Genomic DNA, 18,308 nt, shown 5'->3' with positions numbered 1-18,308 from the left:
CAATACAAGACACAGCCTATGAACAAGAGCGGTGCCAACCTTCTTTTTTTTTCTTTTCTTTGTCATGATATTTTTAAATAGCCGAGAGGAATTCTTGGCAGCATGACAAAGACGATTCAATGACCAGACTGGGATTTTTTTTTTCTTAATTTTTAAAATGGAAAAAAACTTGTTTTGTTTTTTATTTTTGTCATCTCATCTCCTTTTTTGTGCCCTGCATTCTATAAAATGTATTTTTTACTTCTAGATGTTAATGATTGCCGGGGCCAGTGCCAGAATGGAGGCATTTGCAAGGTGAGTATTACTTTTTTAAATGAGCGTTTTTTTTTTTTTTGTTGTTGTTTTTTTACACTAATAAATTACGCTGCTTTCATTGATGGCTTACACTTTTTTTTTTAATATAAAAAACTGCATGTATAAAAGATCCCGTCCCCAATCTTCTAGTAAGGGGCTCTGTACGCTACCCTTTTTTTTCTTTTTTTTTTTTTTTTTGGCGGTCTTGTTTTTTATTCATGACAAAAATACAGCAGCGCTATTCTTACCATCAAAAGTACCAGCAGCCTGATGGACCATATTGGTCAACAGGCTCCATTCGAAAACTCTTGTTGTTCTATCTAAGCCCCTAGAATAGCCCTAAAGGGGGTTTTCCAGCCTGTCCAAAAAAAACTTACCCCCCAGAATCTGCCCTCCAGTGCTGCTCTTACAACCGCCCTTTTCAGTATGGAAGAGGTAATATCACGACCACGTGGCCGCTGAGGACACTAGCTGGTGGTTAGGACGTCTGCTCTTTTTTTTTTTTTTTTTTGGTCCAGCTGAGACTTTGAGACTGCCCCGAAGCAAAGGCTGGGTCTCCAGGGTTATATATTCCTTCTTATTTTCTTTTGTATTTATCCCTTCCCACTGCCAACTTTTAAGAAAGATTGGAAATCCCCTTTAAATGTCTGATTTTGGTTCACTGTATCTCATTCCTTCTTTCGATGACTTGGGTTGGCCATCTCTGATTCCTCCTTGTCTCACTTAAGAACGTAAAATGAGATTGTCTTGAGGTTGGAGGGGTTTTGTTTTTTTTTTTTGTTGATGTGGCTATTGCACTTATGGTTTCTTTATTTTTGTCACAATTCTCGACTTGACCTAAATTAACAACCTCATGTATGACTATAATTCTGTATGTTTGGGTCACAGCCAAACTGGGAATGTTGGGCCTAACGCAGGCAAAACGATACATCTGCCATGTGGTTGTGGGAATTGACCCTTAAGGGTGCCGGAAACTTCACCATATTGCTTTCGGCTAGGACAGTTAAGAAATAAGACTTGTCTCATCTTTGCACTTTATTTTATTGTTGCATCCAGGATAAGATAAACGGATATCGCTGTCTATGTCCTCGTGGATTTATCGGCAAGAACTGTGAGATAGAAGTGAACGAGTGTGCAAGCAATCCGTGTCAGAATGGAGGGGTCTGTGACGATCTGGTCAACAGTTTCCACTGCCGATGTCTTCCCGGCTTTGCTGGTACCACGTGCGAGGTGAGTGTTTCCGAGGAGTCTGTCATGTGCCGTCCTCCATGGACAAGTCTTGGACATATTTCTGTGGATTAAGCAAGAGATCCCCAGGGACGAGGACGTCAAATATTGATGCAGGCATCTCACGATACTTCGCGTGATTTGTGCGGCAGTGTCTAAGTGTCTCTAAACCTTCATAGGCACGAGGCACGGCGTCCTCTTCTACTCGACTGTCAGGTGTTTTTTTTCTTAATTTGATTCGAAGACTGTTTTATAAGCAAATTGAATTCCTGGATCATTAAAATTCCAGAGACACGTGTAGCTTCTTCATACCCTGGGGAAATGTCTCTGACAAGTCAGCAGCTCATAGTTTTAATTATGCTCCTTTAGACATTTACAGCAGATTTTAACTTTTGTCTGTAAAACCATCCAACCCAACCCTTCCTGTCTGTCTAATGTCAGGCAGCAATCCACAAAAGCCCTGCAATTTTTGTAGTGGGGGATCTGCATTGTCTTTTCTTGTGTTGCAAGGCCATCTGCTGGGGTTTGACCATAGGTGAGGGGTCTATAGTGAAAATTAAAATGGAGTCCAAAAAAAAACACCCTGCCTATGATGGGAGTTCCCTAAAATTAAAGTATGAGGCCAACTGCTCTCTTTGAGCTCGTTCTTTGGTGTATTTGACCACCATGTGGGCCCCTTCTTATGGCATTGTGTAGAAGGTGAAGCTGCACTGCAATAAGGATTTCACAGGAGCTTGGTAAGTTAGCGAACATCTTGCTTTTTGCGCTCGTTGGGACGCATCACACGTTTTCTTTAAAGCAAAAAGGAAAATGCAACTTGGAACGTATCACGTGGCTTCATGATGAACTGAGAATTCACAACCAGCGCTAAATGCCAGAGTAGAAATACGTGTAATGTTAAAGTATTTGCAAAGCTGGTGGCTTAAAGGGGCTTAACCCTCCTCTATTTCCCTACCATATAGGACATTCTCATACATTGCCTTTTTTTTGGGTTTGTTTTCTTTTTTTATTGAATTTTTGTACTTCATTTTTATTGTAGAAGATCAAGGAGCCAGGATAGAAACTATATGAATTGCAGGAAGTTTTGTCCCCACTTAACCATATCCTCACTACATACTATTAAACTTGAACTGGAAAGGGAAATTTATACTAACCAGAGGAAACATGTGGACGCCGCTGATAGGGGCACATCTGAAGAAAGCCATGTTCACAGGCTCGGTCTGAGCAGAGATTTAGGCGTTCGTCATGTACTCAGACATTTAGCCGTATCCTCGTCCTTGAGCTCTGCGCAATTTCTTTTTTTTTTTTTTTTTCCCTCCTTCTCCTTTGCAACGCTCAATCTCCAAACCTCCATAAGACGTGCTCATACAAATAAGACATTCCTTTCTTGGCATTATTAAGTCTCTTGGATCAGTAATCATGTTGCTGCAAATTTTTATTTGTCATTTTTTTTCCACCACTCCCAAGATGAAGTTTTTTTTTTCTTACTTTGGACTTTTTTTTGTGTTGCTTATGTTTTTATGACTTTATGAGCTTGTTTACACAGTGTTTCGGCTATCGCTGAATCCAAGCTTTAGGTGATTTTTTTAATGTGAAAAATATGCAAAAAAAATTGCTGTTAAACACAGTAAAACCGTTTAAGGTCGGTTTAGAGCAAAATGGCACAACCAGAGTTGTGTGTGTTTTTTGTTTGTTTTTTTTTGGCGTGGAAACCCTTCTAAATTGGGCCCTAATACCAGATTTTAACATAACACATGGTCATAGCTTTTGTCACAAAAGAGGGTAAAAAAAATAAAAATAAAGCCACAAAAACACCTAAGGAAAGATGCATTTAAATCTGGAGCTGTATGGGTAAAACAAGAAAAGCTTCCCTAGTCCAGTGTCCAGTTTGGTTCTCGGTGGCAGTCTGTCTTCACTCCTGCATCCTGGGCGCGTCCGGCACTTACTAGTCCCCATGATGTCTAGTCATTATTCCTCGCCACAAGCTAACTTGAGGAAGCACAGTGTAGAAGTGAACAACAGCCTCCACGGAGGACCGGCCTGGACCAGGGCAGCGCAAATTAAATTGCTCTTCACTGTCTGAAATGGATGGGTCCCATCAGAGGAACCTACATCCATCTTGAAAAACAATAGGTGTCTGCATTCACCTCTCCACTTCCAACGTTGCGAAACAACAGCGTCTCCTTTTGTTGAATATTTTGTGGGTATGCCATAAATCTGAGATGGATTTTTAATTTTTTTATACAGCGGTGAATACCATCCAGTCATGAAGTGGTTAAGCGACTGTAGGACGGCTCCTTGCTGCCGCCATATCTCCCGGTGTTGTAACCTCGCAGAGATGTTTGGAAGAAGCGAGTGTCTGCCAGTCCTCGGGTGTATTATTATTATTATTACCAGTGGATTTAGTGGGGCTGCGTTACATCAGGGAGGTGGCACCGGCTTCCTTCGCCCGGGCTGAGATTCTTTGAACTTCCTGCGGATTGGCTGACATCTCTCCCTCCTTATAACTTCTCCAGGCCGGGCAGGGAACGTCTAGGTGACAGAGACGTCTGTCATTTGTGCGGATAGACGCTTTTGTCGTGTAAAGCGTATACAGACAATACACATTTGTCCCAGTCGCTTGCAGAGCGGAGTTTACGTTTTGTGTAGTATTTAACACATTTTTTGCAAAAAGCACAAATACTTTGGCCTAAAATTGTTTTAAGAGCTTGTATGACAGTGACCACTCCTTAAATCCCTCGGAGGGAACAAAATCAAGGTACTTTTTTTTTTCATTTTTATTTTTTAAGGCTGATATTTTGTGCATTTTAGGTTTATGACAAAAATTTGCATCTGGTTTCAGTAACTGCAGTCAAGACAAGTGGAAGCCATTTATTAGGACGGACTGCCTTAAAAGGCCATAACCGCCCTAAGGTTTACATGGTTTTAACAGTTGTTTAAGTTGGGCATTTTTGTCCTAATAGTGACTGCAGAGGAGGCTTTAACCTGTAGAAAGTGCTGGACAGTGAAGGCTTCTGCTGTCGCGTTTCACTCGTGGAGACGCCGCAGATATCTTTGCTGCCTGTAAGATGCATTAAAGTGACACTTGTATATACAGCTTATGTAGTATACGGCCTGATGGTGAATCAGATGCGGGTTATTTTATTTCATTTTTTTCTTGGTGTTTGCAGATTAGCATATGATGAAATGGGACCCAGGGAGGGAAGCGTAGGGTTAATGGGATTCTTGGCTTCACTCATTTTTAGGTCTGTGTTGTTGTTTTTTTTTTTTTTTTTTTTTTTTTTTAAGCATGGGGATAATCCAGTTTCCATGTCTACTATTAGAGCCTTATCAGGATCCAGCTCTCTGGCTCGTCTCGCCATTCTCTGCGTCTTCCTTCGCTAATCTCGTGGTAAAGCTGCACCTCTTGGATTCACAGACTCAGACGTACCAGAAAATCGCATAAGTAGCAATTACATAATGGGTGAAATACTCTGGTTAGTGGGTGCAGGAGGAGCAGGGTTTATATTCTTGTGGTCGCTTGCCAGACACATCTGAGGCTGCACAACGCGTTTCAGTCTAGATCTGCCCAGTGCATTTTACACTGTGCCATTACAGTAAACTTGATCTTTCCAGGAATTGCAGCCATGATTTTTTTTTTTTTTGTTTAATTTTTTTCTCCTTGCATTAGCAAAGAGATGGCTGAAACGTCTGCACCATTACTTTGGGATTTTTCCAGTCTGTGCCGTTCTGGGTGGTTTGGAAATTCATTCCTCTCTAGATACAAGTGATTACATTCGCCCATCATGTCTCTTAGTATGCCATTGACCCTAAAAGTATTTTTTATTTTTTTCCCCTAGGTGGACATTGATTTCTGTGACCCGAACCCCTGCCAGAATAAAGCTCCTTGCTACAACGTAGGAGGCGATTATTACTGTGCTTGTTCGGACGATTACGACGGCAAGAACTGCTCTCATCTTAAAGACCACTGCAAAAACGGCTTGTGTAAAGGTAAGCGGAGGTGCCCGCGCCGTATGGGGAATGATTGGGGCCCCGTGACAGTTATGTCTATATTTGTAGGCACATGCAGAGAAAACGGTGCCATAAACCGGCATGCAGGATGCATTGTGCAAATGCTACTCGCTGGCTGCTCTTTCGACGTGTGAAGCAGGGCCCCGTCCTGAGGGTTTTTTTTTTTTCCTGCAGCTGATAGTGAGCGTCTCGGTGTCACTAACGTGTCCCTCTTTTTATTTTTAGTCATAGACAGCTGTACAATAGCGATTTCTACTAATGCCACCCAGGAAGATATCCGTTACATCTCCTCTAATGTCTGCGGGCCTCACGGACGTTGCATTAGTCTGCCTGGTGGGAATTTCACCTGTTCCTGCAATCGAGGCTTCACTGGTGCCTATTGCCATGAAAGTAAGTCAGATTAATATAATATTTGTGCATTGTCCATTATTTATTTTACAGACTATATAATTTTCACATTTTTATATAGTTATAAAATAATGACATTTATGCTTTTTTTTTTTTTTAAATTACGATTTTCATTTTTCTAAAGTGGACATTTTTTTTAATCTGTACCTTTTTTTATTAGATATAAATGACTGCCACGGTAATCCGTGCAGAAATGGCGGCACGTGCACCGATGAAATCGACTCTTATAAATGCTTTTGTCCCAGCGGCTGGGGAGGAGAATTCTGCGACATCAGTAAGTTGAACCCTTAGCAAAACAAGCAAAAAAAAGTTGTGTTTTCTTGCTTTGTGCATATTGAACACCATCTTACTATGTTTTATTTCTTTGATTTCCCTCCTTCTGTTGCAGACTACAACGATTGTAATCCAAATCCATGCCAGAACGGAGGTCGCTGCATAGATCTGGTGAACGATTTTGTTTGTCAGTGTGAAAATGGATGGAAAGGCAAAACCTGTCACTCACGTAAGTAACAAGCCGTCCCTTAAGGGTGTGTACATAATATATAGTGACTAGCAGCGAACTATAGCTATATCCCAACGCTCTCATCAGGTGAATATCAATGTGATGCCAACACCTGCAGTAATGGGGGGACGTGCTATGATACAGGAGACACTTTCCGCTGCCTCTGTTCTTCCGGATGGGAAGGAGCCACTTGTAACATAGGTGAGTGTGATCACGTATTATATTCTAGGACTCTGCAATACTTGCCGTGTTCTCGAACAGTCTATACTACGGTTATACAGTCTACTCTACCTTCAGCTACTGCAAAACTACGACTCCCAGCATCCGAGACGTAGCTTTGCAACAGCTTGTTGGGACCTCAAGGCTTATATTATGTTATGATGTAATTTGTACTCATAGAATGGACCGATTTTTCTTAGCAATTTCTCATATCTGTATAAATTTATAAAATATTATATCTACAATTTTTTTTTTTTGTCAATCTACAAATCTTGCTGGAATAATTCCATTAATGGCCAAAGTGCACGGGAAGGATCGTTTGTCATTCGCTGGTATTTAATATCCCGTCTGTTATGATCGGTGTGATGTACTGTATAGTGTAGTCAGTGATGACATTGGTATCACTTGTGCTGTGCAGTAACTGATGTGATGTCACGGTGTTACATATTTCATTGTCCTACTTTATTTACTTTTATATAAAACTTTTATATAATCTATATAAATCTTGACAACTCTTTCTAACTTCTGTGACAGGCAGGGATATCAAACTCCAACACAAAATGAAAAACTTGGACGAAGTCGTGGGCCAACCAGTATATAGTATAATGGGCCCCGCGTAGCCCTCCGTACAGAATAATGGGCCCCGCATAGCCCTCCGTACAGAATAATGGGCCCCGCATAGCCCTCCGTACAGAATAATGGGCTTCACATGGGGTGGTGGTTCTGATGCCGAGGGCCAAATAAAACCACTCTGCGGGCCAGGGTTTGACACGTATGCGCTAAGGCATCTGGTTGTACACTATATCCTGATTAGATTCCATTATCAGTGTTTTTAATGTTGTGAAAGCAAAAAATCGAAAAAAAAATCATTGCTTGTCTTTGTTTACAGCGAAGAACAGCAGCTGCCTCCCCAACCCCTGTGCTAACGGAGGGACGTGCGTGGGCAACGGAGATTCCTTCTCTTGCATGTGTAAAGAAGGATGGGAGGGACGTACCTGCACACAGAGTAAGCCTTTGCCTTTTTTTTCTTTCGTTCCTTTAGGATATAGGGTGTGTCTCATAACATGTTTTATCCTTTCATTTATTTGCCAACATATTTGACTCATTTGGGATGAGAAATAACCGGAGGCTACGAAAAAGAAGCTTGTGTGTGTCTTAGTAATACATGAAGACTAGAGGTGTAGATGAGCTGTAGTTAGAGAGAACTTGTGAATGTATGCAAACTATCGCCTCTGGTCTAAAGTCTTGCAACGGATTATTTCTCCAGCTTTAGTAAATCTTACTTGGTACATCCATAAACGTTTCTAAGGTTATTGGTACCCAGCCTAGTTCTACAATTATTGCAACTGTCAGCTGCGCCTCGGTTGCACACCTGTAGTGCAGGATACACGCGTCCAAAAGCATCTCCAGCCTCCAAAATAAAAGGGAAGCTGCCATCAGATTTTCAATTATTAAAATGCTGCCCGCACGTTTTGTGCCTCTAATTAGGACCCGAACGATCCATTCTGTGTGCCCCCTTCAGCTTGGCGTACCACTATTTTTTTATATGCCACTCTCCCTATATGGCAGTCCTCACTGAGGGGTCCAGTGGGCGTGTGCGGGTCCACCACAGCTCCTGCTGTGTGCTCACTGACCCGGCCCCTATGCCTTTGATTGAGGTTGGGTTAGCGAGCTCTCTGCAGCTGCCATGGAATAACATACTGGCGTAATTAATAATGGGTAACATGGTGACAGGTTGCCTTTAGGGGTTTTTGTCCCAATATTCTCCATCCTTAGAATATTCCACCAATGTCTGATGAGTCCTAGACTGTTCCACTTTGTCTCGAAGTTTCTTTGTGTTCGAGATATTTTAATGCTCGTTGTGAGAAAAAACATTTAATAGGGTATCTGCTAAATATGCCATTCATTTCAGATGTGTGATCACCAGTAATACTGAGAATGAGCTCTAGTTATCCCCCACCCCTTACAATATTAATTTCCATTAGAGCCCAGTTCTCAAGATCCATGTGTGTGCAATCTCTCCCTGTACATATTATGACACTTCTAATTAATGTACCTGCACAGGGTGTTGCAGGTTAGCTAAAGGAGCGAATTACTCCAGAAAACTGGAGAAACAGATAAAATTATGAATCAGTACCTGTGTGTTAGATACTTATTCCCATTATTGTGTTTAAAGAGGTTGTCCAAGCTTGGTGCCCAAGTCTGCCGTTACTCTGTGAATCTCCGGGAGTGGGTGGACACGTGACTGTAAGTATGCAAATTGCATACATGCGGTCAAATGCCGACTAGACATGCACAGCCTCAATCAGTACAAGTGAATTGAGCGAGGCTGAGCACGTTTAGTTGGAATGTGACAGGAAATATACAAATATATATGACTTGTGTTCACACGATCGCCTGCTCCCTGCACATGGAGATTCCTGACAGTGCGCACTGTGAAGATTCACAAGTCTGCAGTCACATAGTGACTGAATACTTGAGCCCAACCCCTTTTAAGAAATATTCTGTTGCAGAGGGAGGGTCCGGTCACCAGTCATGGAGCACCCTGGCACTGTTTTAGAAGAGTTTTTTTAGTGATTCAATATATTTTAGTGAGGGGGGGGGAAAAAAAGGGTAAATTTACATTTTCTCTTCTCTCTGTAGATACCAACGACTGCAATCCTTATCCCTGGTAAGTGACATTTCCTTATATTTTTAGCCCATTTATTACATCGATAGATCCTAAGTAATGTGACGTAACCGTAGGATGTTGGATGCTGCATGTAGAATTGGGCACGGGTCTCAGCATCACTGTTTAATTCTGGTGGCACTGAAAATGCAGAAATGAATCTGCAGTTTAGTAACTGGAGACTTCCAAGACCTCCAGGCCATGGCTTAGACCCCGCAAATAAAAGGAGCAAAGACATTAAGTGTGTTACCTTCAATATAAGACGCCGAGCAAAGGATTGTATGTCACCTGCCTGGGTTGTGACCTGGCACAACTCCGTATTTGTCCGACTGCTGACCCACACGCCGATGGGAAGAAACGTAATCAAACCTAACCGGAAAAAAGAGCGGTGACCCTGGTCTTCACTCTTTGCCAGTGCCCGGGAATCACCGCTCTTTTTCCTGTTTGGTTTGAATTGGCCATGACTTTCACTTATAATAAATCTTTACTGTCAATCTTTCGGCTGCGTAATGTAGAAACTCCGACCTGCTTCCAGTATGTTATTGAGCAGGAGGAGCTCAATAACATACTGGAATTGTATAGCTTTCTTAGCGTAAAAGTCCGGTGGGTGGAGTCATCATTGACAGCTATCCGTACGACCCGCCAACTGGACTCCTAAGCCCAAATTTATACTGGCTTGGTTTCCCACAAAACTATATATGGGTCTGCATGAGTCTGTCTGCAGCTAGTTGTAGAGCAGGTGGGCTGCATGTGTAACATGACCAATTCCCTTTAGATAACTATTATAGCGCGTGAGTGTTGGTGTATTTTAGAGAGACGTTGCTTAGCTGGTTTATCTTTTTCCTGTGCAGTTACAACGGTGGGATCTGTGTTGATGGCGTCAACTGGTTTCGTTGTGAATGTGCACCTGGATTTGCAGGACCGGATTGCAGAATTAGTAAGACATCTATTTTCTTTTTTTTTTTTTTTCCTGACTTATTTTTGAGGGGACGTAACATTATTTTGTACGTCGGTTAAGCTTTGAGCATAAGTCATTCTTTTTCCTATGTCCAGATCCAATAAATTTAATTCTAAAAGCGTCCGGCAATTGTATACGTATTCTATGCAATTTCTGAATAAACAGCAGACAAACGGATTAAATGACAATCCCCGAGCAGCTGCTCCGCACACCAGTCAAGAAAAGACCAACACTCTGCACACTGCGCACTTTGTGCTGTGAACCAAGCGGGCGCTGCCATCTTTGATTACGCTCTATTATGTAGTCTAGAAAGGTCTGCCCGACACGGCCTTATTATTGTTTTGTCTTTTGTAGACATCGATGAATGCCAGTCTTCCCCTTGTGCGTACGGTGCCACTTGTATGGATGAAATCAATGGCTACAGGTGCACCTGCCCTTCAGGACGAGCCGGCCCACGTTGCCAGGAAGGTAATTGGCACATTGTATGCACATAAGTGCCCAGACTCCTGTAAGCAATTTATATGGACAACTTGGCAGAAGATCTAAAAAAAAATTTGTTTCCTTTCTGCTAGTTATTGGCTTTGGAAGATCTTGCTGGCTGAAAGGCATGCAGTACCCGCATGGGAGCAAATGGGAGGAGGAATGCAATGGCTGTCACTGCCTGGACGGAGTGACCGACTGTACCAAGGTATGGATTATAATGCTCCTCCTCCTCGAATCCATCGCAAGGTTTTCTCTAGTTCTCCTGAAAACAAATGGAGAAGGTCTGCACTGACATTACTTTTTTTACTTTTTAACAAACTTTTGGATTTTGTGCAAAATATTGCCGCCAGAAGCTTGTAAAGTGATGACTTTGCTCTTCGTGGTGCTGTGTATAGTCGCTCTATTTCTATAAACTTCATTTGTGGCTCCCATAATTGTTTTGGAGACTAATTTCCCAGTGATGAGCAGCAGCATTGAGGTCTTGGGTTCAATCCAACCAAGGGGAAACCCTCTGTATGGTGTCAGTATGTTCTCCATTTGTTTGGCTGGGTTTCCTACAGGCGCTTACCACCTATACTCCAATGGAGCGGTCACGCATGTGCACTACTACTCCATTCTTACAGGGAACCATGGAGGTTGTTGCAATCTCCATTGGTCATGGCAGTTGACCTGCAGGTAGAATGGAGCCATATTGTGCATACGTGACCACTACTGTTAGTCTATGGAAGCCACTGTGCACATGTATGACCTCCTCTCTTACAGATTGTGAATGATGGGGTGGTCACACTGGCGACTTTGGGATGCTGGTGCTCATGATGGCTGCAGGAAGGTCCTGTTATGGCATTAAGGCTCCATTTACATAGAATCAGAGTGTTAGAGTTGGAGGGGACCTCCAGGGTCATAGTGTCCAACCCCCTGCTCAATGCAGGAGTCACTAAACCATCTCAGACAGATGTCTGTCCAGCCTCTGTTTGAAGACTTCCATTGAAGGAGAACTCGCCACCTCTCGTGGCTGCCTGTTCCACTCATTGATCTCTCTCTTACAAATTAGATATTGGAAAAAAGTTTTATATCTTCTCCCATTCAGTTTCATTCTTTTGCTGCTTGTGTTTCCATGTGCAAATGAGAATAGGGATGATCCCTCTACACTGTGACATCCCTTCAGATATTTGTAGACCGCTATTAAGTCTCCTTTCAGTCTTCTCTTTTGCAAGCTAAACATTCCCAGATCCTTTACGATTCCTCGTAGGACATAGTTTGCAGTCCGCTCACCATACTGGTAGCTCTTCTCTGAACTTGCTCCAGGTCTTTTTGTCTTTTTTTTAAACGTGGTGCCCAGAGCTGTACACCGTATTCCAGATGAGGTCTGACCAAAGAGGAGTAGAGGGGGATAATTACTTCACATGGTGTCTTAATACATCCGAGAACTGTTTGCCTTTTTTGTTGCTGCATCACACTGTTGACTCATGTGCAGTCAGTGATCTATTAGTATTCCCAAGTCTTTTTTCACACATGCTGTTACTTAGTTCTATTCCTCCCATTCTGTAGATGTAATTTTTGTTTTTCTTACCCAGATGTTGAATTTTTTCCCTGTTAAATACCATTCTATTAGCCGCTGCCCTTTATTCAAGCTTATCCAGATCCTTCTGAATCCTTGTCGGAGAACAAACCTCAATCACTGGACAAACCACTGGTTTCCTGACCTGAATGAGCAGCCTCAAAATTGCCTTTGTGGCTGTTGGTTTGGATCTAAAAACCCGCTTTTGGTGTGTGAAACAGATGTAAATGCAGCCTAACATGCAAATTCCAGAAGCGCGTGAAGTACAGTTTTTCATAAGCTACAACATTTTTGCTCTCCAGTTTAATTCTATAGATTAGATTTGCACGAAGGCAGTGAAACCAAATTTTTGTAATTTGGTGTAGTCTAACCACTGCTCTTTTTTCAGGTCTGGTGTGGAAAAAAGCCATGTCTACTGGAAAGACTACACGATAAGAATCTGTGTCCCCAGGACCAGGAATGTGAGCCTACGCGGTCTCCTGTAAAGTGCTTCCAACCACCATGCCGTGATTGGGGAGAGTGCAGCGCCCCCGACAGATCGCACATGATTAAATGCCTACCCAATTCTGGATACCTGGATAACAACTGTGCGCGGATAACCTTAATATTCAACCCAGAAAAAATTCCAAAGGTACCAATTATGTTTATTTTGGATTAATTTGTCATAACACATACATTTTTATAGTGTTCAAAACGATGGGTGTGTGCATGAGATTGGACCCAAATCCAGCCCTATACTAGGTGCTGTCAGTTATGACTTAAAGGAACACTGCAGGCAATACTGGTATTACGTTATTCCTAGTGCAGACCCCGGGGTGGAGGCTATTGATGCATGAATTCTTTGGTATTCTTCAGACCCAGTTCTTTCTTCGCCCCCACTTAAGCCCTGCACTGATCGTAAAGGGAGGCGCTCAGTGCGCATTTGGCATGGCTATACAGTTCACTGAATCTTCCCAACGACTTTCTTTTTCATCTATCTCTGCCCTCTTCTGCATCTATAAAGTCAGAGCTATCGATCATGGAGCAAAAAGGAGTAGGGGAGAAGGTGCACTGAACTGTTTGGTCACACCAAGGGTGCACCAAGTGCCTGTGCTTGGTTTGAACAATCATTCTTTGCTGACACTCCTATTAAAATGTTTCCCTAGTTGGAAGTGACCCCATCACCATTACAGTCGCTAATGATTTTAGGTCTACGCTTCATGCCAATCTTACACACCCTTTTAAAATATTGGTTCAGCTTTGCCTATAGTGTTGCTTTAGTTTGGCATTTAAAGGGACTTTGTCAGCACATAATGACTGTTCAAACCAAGCACAGGCGCTTAATCCATCACGACGGGGCCGATAATGTGAATACACCTTCCCACCTGTTTGTTTTCCATCCATCTCCACCCTCCCTCTTCTTTGACAGCTCTGACTTGAAAAAGCCAGAGAAGGGTGTAGATGGAGGGGAAACAAAGCAGGTGGGAAGGTGTATTTAAATATTTAACCACACCATGATGCATCGAGTGTCTGTACTTGGTTTGAACAGTTATTCTGTGCGGACAGTCCCTTTAAAGGGAATATTATAACTTCATGGACCATAATATATAAATGTCTGATAAGATTGTGTCTGTTCCAAATCTGAGAACTGGGGTCCCTTGCCTGCCTGTCCTGCCTGGTGACAAGGTAGAATGGGGTGTCAGGGGACCCCAATTCTCACTATCGTTGTGGAACCTAAAATAAAAACAGTATTGGTTATTTACTTCGGATTTCCATTGCGATTTGCACTAATTGCTTCTTTGCTCCTGTCTAAGGGAACTACAGTTGAAAATATCTGCTCGGAGATCCGCTACTTGCCTTCCATCAGGACTGTATCCGAAGCCCAGCTGCTCGTCATCTTGTGTGATGAAACATACTCTGCAGAAAAAGCAGTGGAGGTTACAGTGGTGAGTGTATAGCTTGTCTAAAGGTTCAGTATTAAAGGGGTTGTCCCATGGCGACAAAAGCTGTCTATATGGACGACATGGGAGGGAGGTCCACTACTTGGGTCAATGCTCGGAGCCAGAAAGGAGAACTTCTCACAAAAGAGCATCTTCCACTCTGGAAGAGTTTTCATCCGTATATTGTATTGCTTTGAATATCTGACATGGGGTTTAGAGGCGTTGAGTCTGCAGTGAGGAGGGGAGAACCTCCACTTCGGCACCATAGCTGTTTGGATCATGGTTATCTGGCATAAGATCCTTTCCATTTCTTATTTCCACCAAACATTAGCCATTAAATAAGGAATAATGCTGCTCCATAGTCACAGGACAGCATCAAAATCACTTCTACAAACTGAAAAGTAACCTGCACATCTGATCAATGTGTCCTTTTTAGATGATCCCTAACTTAGAGGACCTGTCACTTTTTTTAACCTGGAGTTAATGCCACTGTTCTCCTGAATCCAGCATTATTTTTCAGTTGTTTCTGCTCCTCTCCATTCCTGAGATATGGCCCCTTTTTCCCTGTATATAAATCTAGTCTCTTTAGCCAAGTGGGTGTGGTCATCAGCTATTTATGGGTGTCATCTTAAGTACCACACCCACTTAGAGACTAGAATGCTATATAAGGAAGAAGAGGCCATATCTCCGAAGCGGAGAGGCGCAGGAAAAAAAGAAAAACTATGCCTGATTCAGGAGAATGGTGGCATTTAGAACAGGTAACAAACATTACATATTTATGGCAAGTGACAGATTCTCTTTGACTATACAGACACGTTATTTAGTAGGGGTTTGGGATCTCTGTCTATTGGAAGAACTGGGATCTTCTTAAGTGACACATCTAGGTGAAGATTGGAGAGGTAGTTTCACTTGTTTTAGGACCGTTAAGGAGACTACTAAATCCAGCTTGTAGCCTTACGAGTCTACTCAGGTCAATTACGTTTTCTTCTCTTTCAGGCACTCGTCTCACAAGTGGACAATCAAGACGCCAGTCTCATTCAGAACTCCGCCAATACAATTGTCAATGCCATCACCAAACGACAGAACAGCACTGTCATGTTGGCGGTCACGGAAGTCAAAGTTGAGACCACAGTAGTCGATGGTTCCAGTTCAGGTAAGAAATCTCCGTCTTTATCTATGTATGGTGCTCTCACCTAAACCTCAGACGTGTCTTATATGTATACCCGTCTAAACCCTCATTTTAATTGTTTTTCTTTTTAGATTACCTTGTCCCGGTGCTCTGTGTAGTGTTTGGCATCGTTTGGATGACGTGTATAAGCATATGTGTCTGGTGGACTCGAAAGCGAAGAAAAGAGCGAGAGAGACGGCGAGAGGCTCGCCAAGAAGAAGAAGCAAATAACCAGCGCCAACCTTTAAATCCAATATGGAACCCAATACGGGTGCCTTATAGAGACATTCAATATGAATGCAAAAATCTTCTTCATATTCAAAAAAGAACTTCTGGTGAAGAAGAGGGGGTGAAAGAGGACATGGTGGATAAGGAGGAGGAAACGGAGGAGGACGATTGTCTCCCTCAGTCATACACAAAGGCTTACACAAGCATAGGGGATAGTGACTGCTCAAAAAGTAAACCACATCGGACAAGTCTCGACAAAGTGGACAACAGATGTGTTAAAAATGTGAACGCACCCCACTGAAGGAAGCAAAGCCCTATCTGTATACACGGAATGGACCTGTGCTGAGAACGGGACGAGGAGAGACGCAGAATTCATCTCCAATTGAATGGCCCTTCCACCATTAGTTGGCGTCATGGGCGTGTTCCTTGGCAATAATTGCCAGGCCCTATTTTTCTCTGGACGAGTGGTTCAGGACTAAAGTCTGGACTCCCACTTTCTTTATATAATGTAAAAAAAAAAAAAAAAGTTAGCATTTTTTTTTTTCTTTTCCATTTGTTGCTGTAGTCTTTCTATAAATTATTTGTGACTATATAAAAAAAAAGGCAAAAAAAAAAAAAAAAATAAGAAAAGTTCTTTGATAGTTGCTATTTTTTTTTATAAAGTTTGCTTTAAATCCTCTTCAGTCGAGGATTGTTGTTATCTAATGTACATTTTTCTTATGCAAAGACTGTACAGTTGTTTACAAGATTTGTTTATTTTTTTGTTTTTTTTAATTAACGTTTATAATTTAATGACGACGTCCAGCCCCTCCAGGTTGAGGAAAATAAGGGACTTCAGCTTTTTTTTTTTTTTTTTTCTTAAACCTTCCCCTTCCCCATCTCTTTCCTGACTCTGTCCAGTGTTTTTGCAATGTCTTGTAGACAAGATTGTAGGGGAGAAAAAAAAAAAGATCCATGCCCGGCTCTTACATAGGTCTAGATTAACTTTGCTTCCAGCACTGGTCCCGACGAACTTATTGCCTTACAAGTTTTTTAACAGGCACAGCATTAATGCGACAAGGCGATCTATGACTTAAGTGTCTTTTTTCTTTTTTTTTTTTTTTTTTTTTTTTTCTTTTATGTTATTTTATTTATTTTTTTATTCTGGTTAATTTTTATTATTTTCATATTTTTTTTTTATTTTAGGATTGCAGTATTGATGTATGTGACAAGTGCCTTGAGATTAAACGTTTTCTTTAGCAACTGTCAAAGACTACCTTCTGCTTTAATATACATGTCATATATGACGGGCAGAGCGCTAGGGTCCTCCTTTTATAGAGACATTTATTTTCTCATTGTAAACATATGTTCTGTAAATATGTATATATTGAAGGAATCGCTCTGTATATTTGATTTATTAACAATATTTCGGAATTTCTTCTGTTCTTTGTTTTATGCCATTCCTTTTTAATTTATGTCTCAGAAGGGAGGTTTTATGTTTTTTTTTTTTTTTTTTTTTCTAAATGTCCATCTTCATTGAGAAAGATTAAAACCTAACTTCACTCGAAACCTAAAAATGGCAATGGCACAGCCTATGGATAGATGTAGTGCTGTTATTGGAAGAAAGCAGCCTTTTTTTTTTTTTTTTTTTTTCTATTTCCTTGAAAATCTGGATCTCATTCCTTTACCTTGCCCATGTCTTGTGTTCCTTGGTGTCCAGAAAGCTGAAATATGGGGTTGCTGTATGGCAAGGTCCTTCTCAGACTGTAGAGCCAGGGCTATTTTGTGCAATTTTTGATGCAGGTTTTTTGAGCTAATGCCCAAATTTAGATTCTGGGACGAATAGGAAATATCTTCAAAGGAAGGACTTATACTGCTCAACTTTGGCTTAAAGGGGTATTCCCACCTCCAAGATCCTATCCCAACATGTAGTAGGTGTAGTAATATTAGCAAATACATCAAATTAGATGAACTATACTACATTTCTATGTTGCTTACCTCATGTTCAGGGCATTGCTGTAGCTTGGGTATCCATGGTTACCAACCACGAGCAACTAACTGTCACTATGAGTGGTCGTAACCAAGGATACCTAAGCTACTGCAATGCCCTGCACATGGGGTAAGTGACACTGTTAATCAGAAGGACTATACTACATTCCTAATTGGAGGCATTTGTTAATATTACATCTACATAATGGGATAAGGTCTTGGAGATGGGAATACCCCTTTTAAAACTCTGCATCAAGACTTACATGTATGTTTCCAGCCCTGCACCACCAGAAATGTTCTCCAGTCACAATATTTTGCAATTTTACACAAAAAAAGGTAAACAGAGATCAGAAGAAAAAAAATATCCTAAACTAATAACTTTTTTTTTTTTTAATCAGAAAGAGTGCCACTATTGTTCATCTTAGCATCATGCAATACCAGGCATGGCCCATGGACATAAGTAGTGCTGTCTCTGCAACTGGAAATAAACTTTCAACTTTCTTTTTTTTCTCATACAGTATACCCCACCTTAAGGCTTTCTTTCCTGTTAGGGAATTACATCCATAATAAAGGAGGAAAAAAAAATACGGCTACAACTTGGTTGTGTTAACCTTCCCTATCTGTCCTCATACACACACAATGTTGTAATTTGGGGTCAGAATACTAACAGATACCTAGGTATTATGGAGATAATATG

The 18,308-nt window shown here is 41.6% G+C and overlaps 1 protein-coding gene across 4 annotated transcripts in view; it reads left to right on the top strand.

The window, feature by feature from the left end:
• JAG2 (jagged canonical Notch ligand 2) overlaps nt 1-18,002 on the top strand; it is a 62,944-nt gene extending 44,942 nt beyond the window's left edge. For 2 of the 4 annotated variants that reach the window (XM_073638662.1, XM_073638660.1), the window contains 17 exons: nt 248-294; nt 1,351-1,524; nt 5,361-5,511; nt 5,758-5,922; nt 6,101-6,214; nt 6,329-6,442; nt 6,530-6,643; nt 6,964-6,993; nt 7,551-7,667; nt 9,305-9,332; nt 10,181-10,266; nt 10,642-10,755; nt 10,860-10,975; nt 12,717-12,959; nt 14,122-14,253; nt 15,244-15,400; nt 15,508-18,002. In XM_073638662.1, coding sequence (XP_073494763.1) covers nt 248-294; nt 1,351-1,524; nt 5,361-5,511; nt 5,758-5,922; nt 6,101-6,214; nt 6,329-6,442; nt 6,530-6,643; nt 6,964-6,993; nt 7,551-7,667; nt 9,305-9,332; nt 10,181-10,266; nt 10,642-10,755; nt 10,860-10,975; nt 12,717-12,959; nt 14,122-14,253; nt 15,244-15,400; nt 15,508-15,944 — 2,339 coding nt within the window. In that variant the 3' untranslated portion in view covers nt 15,945-18,002. The remainder of the gene's footprint in view (nt 1-247; nt 295-1,350; nt 1,525-5,360; nt 5,512-5,757; nt 5,923-6,100; nt 6,215-6,328; nt 6,443-6,529; nt 6,644-6,963; nt 6,994-7,550; nt 7,668-9,304; nt 9,333-10,180; nt 10,267-10,641; nt 10,756-10,859; nt 10,976-12,716; nt 12,960-14,121; nt 14,254-15,243; nt 15,401-15,507) is intronic. The other 2 variants (XM_073638663.1, XM_073638661.1) reach the window with 1 other exon arrangement.
• The last annotated feature ends 306 nt before the right edge of the window (nt 18,003-18,308 follow it).

Source organism: Phyllobates terribilis, unplaced genomic scaffold (genome assembly GCF_046119375.1).
Source record: "Phyllobates terribilis strain yellow unplaced genomic scaffold, ASM4611937v1 Scaffold_7__3_contigs__length_470593459, whole genome shotgun sequence".
NCBI lineage: Eukaryota > Metazoa > Chordata > Amphibia > Anura > Dendrobatidae > Phyllobates > Phyllobates terribilis.
Note: the sequence above shows the minus strand (reverse complement) of the source record. Positions and strands in the feature narration are given on the sequence as shown.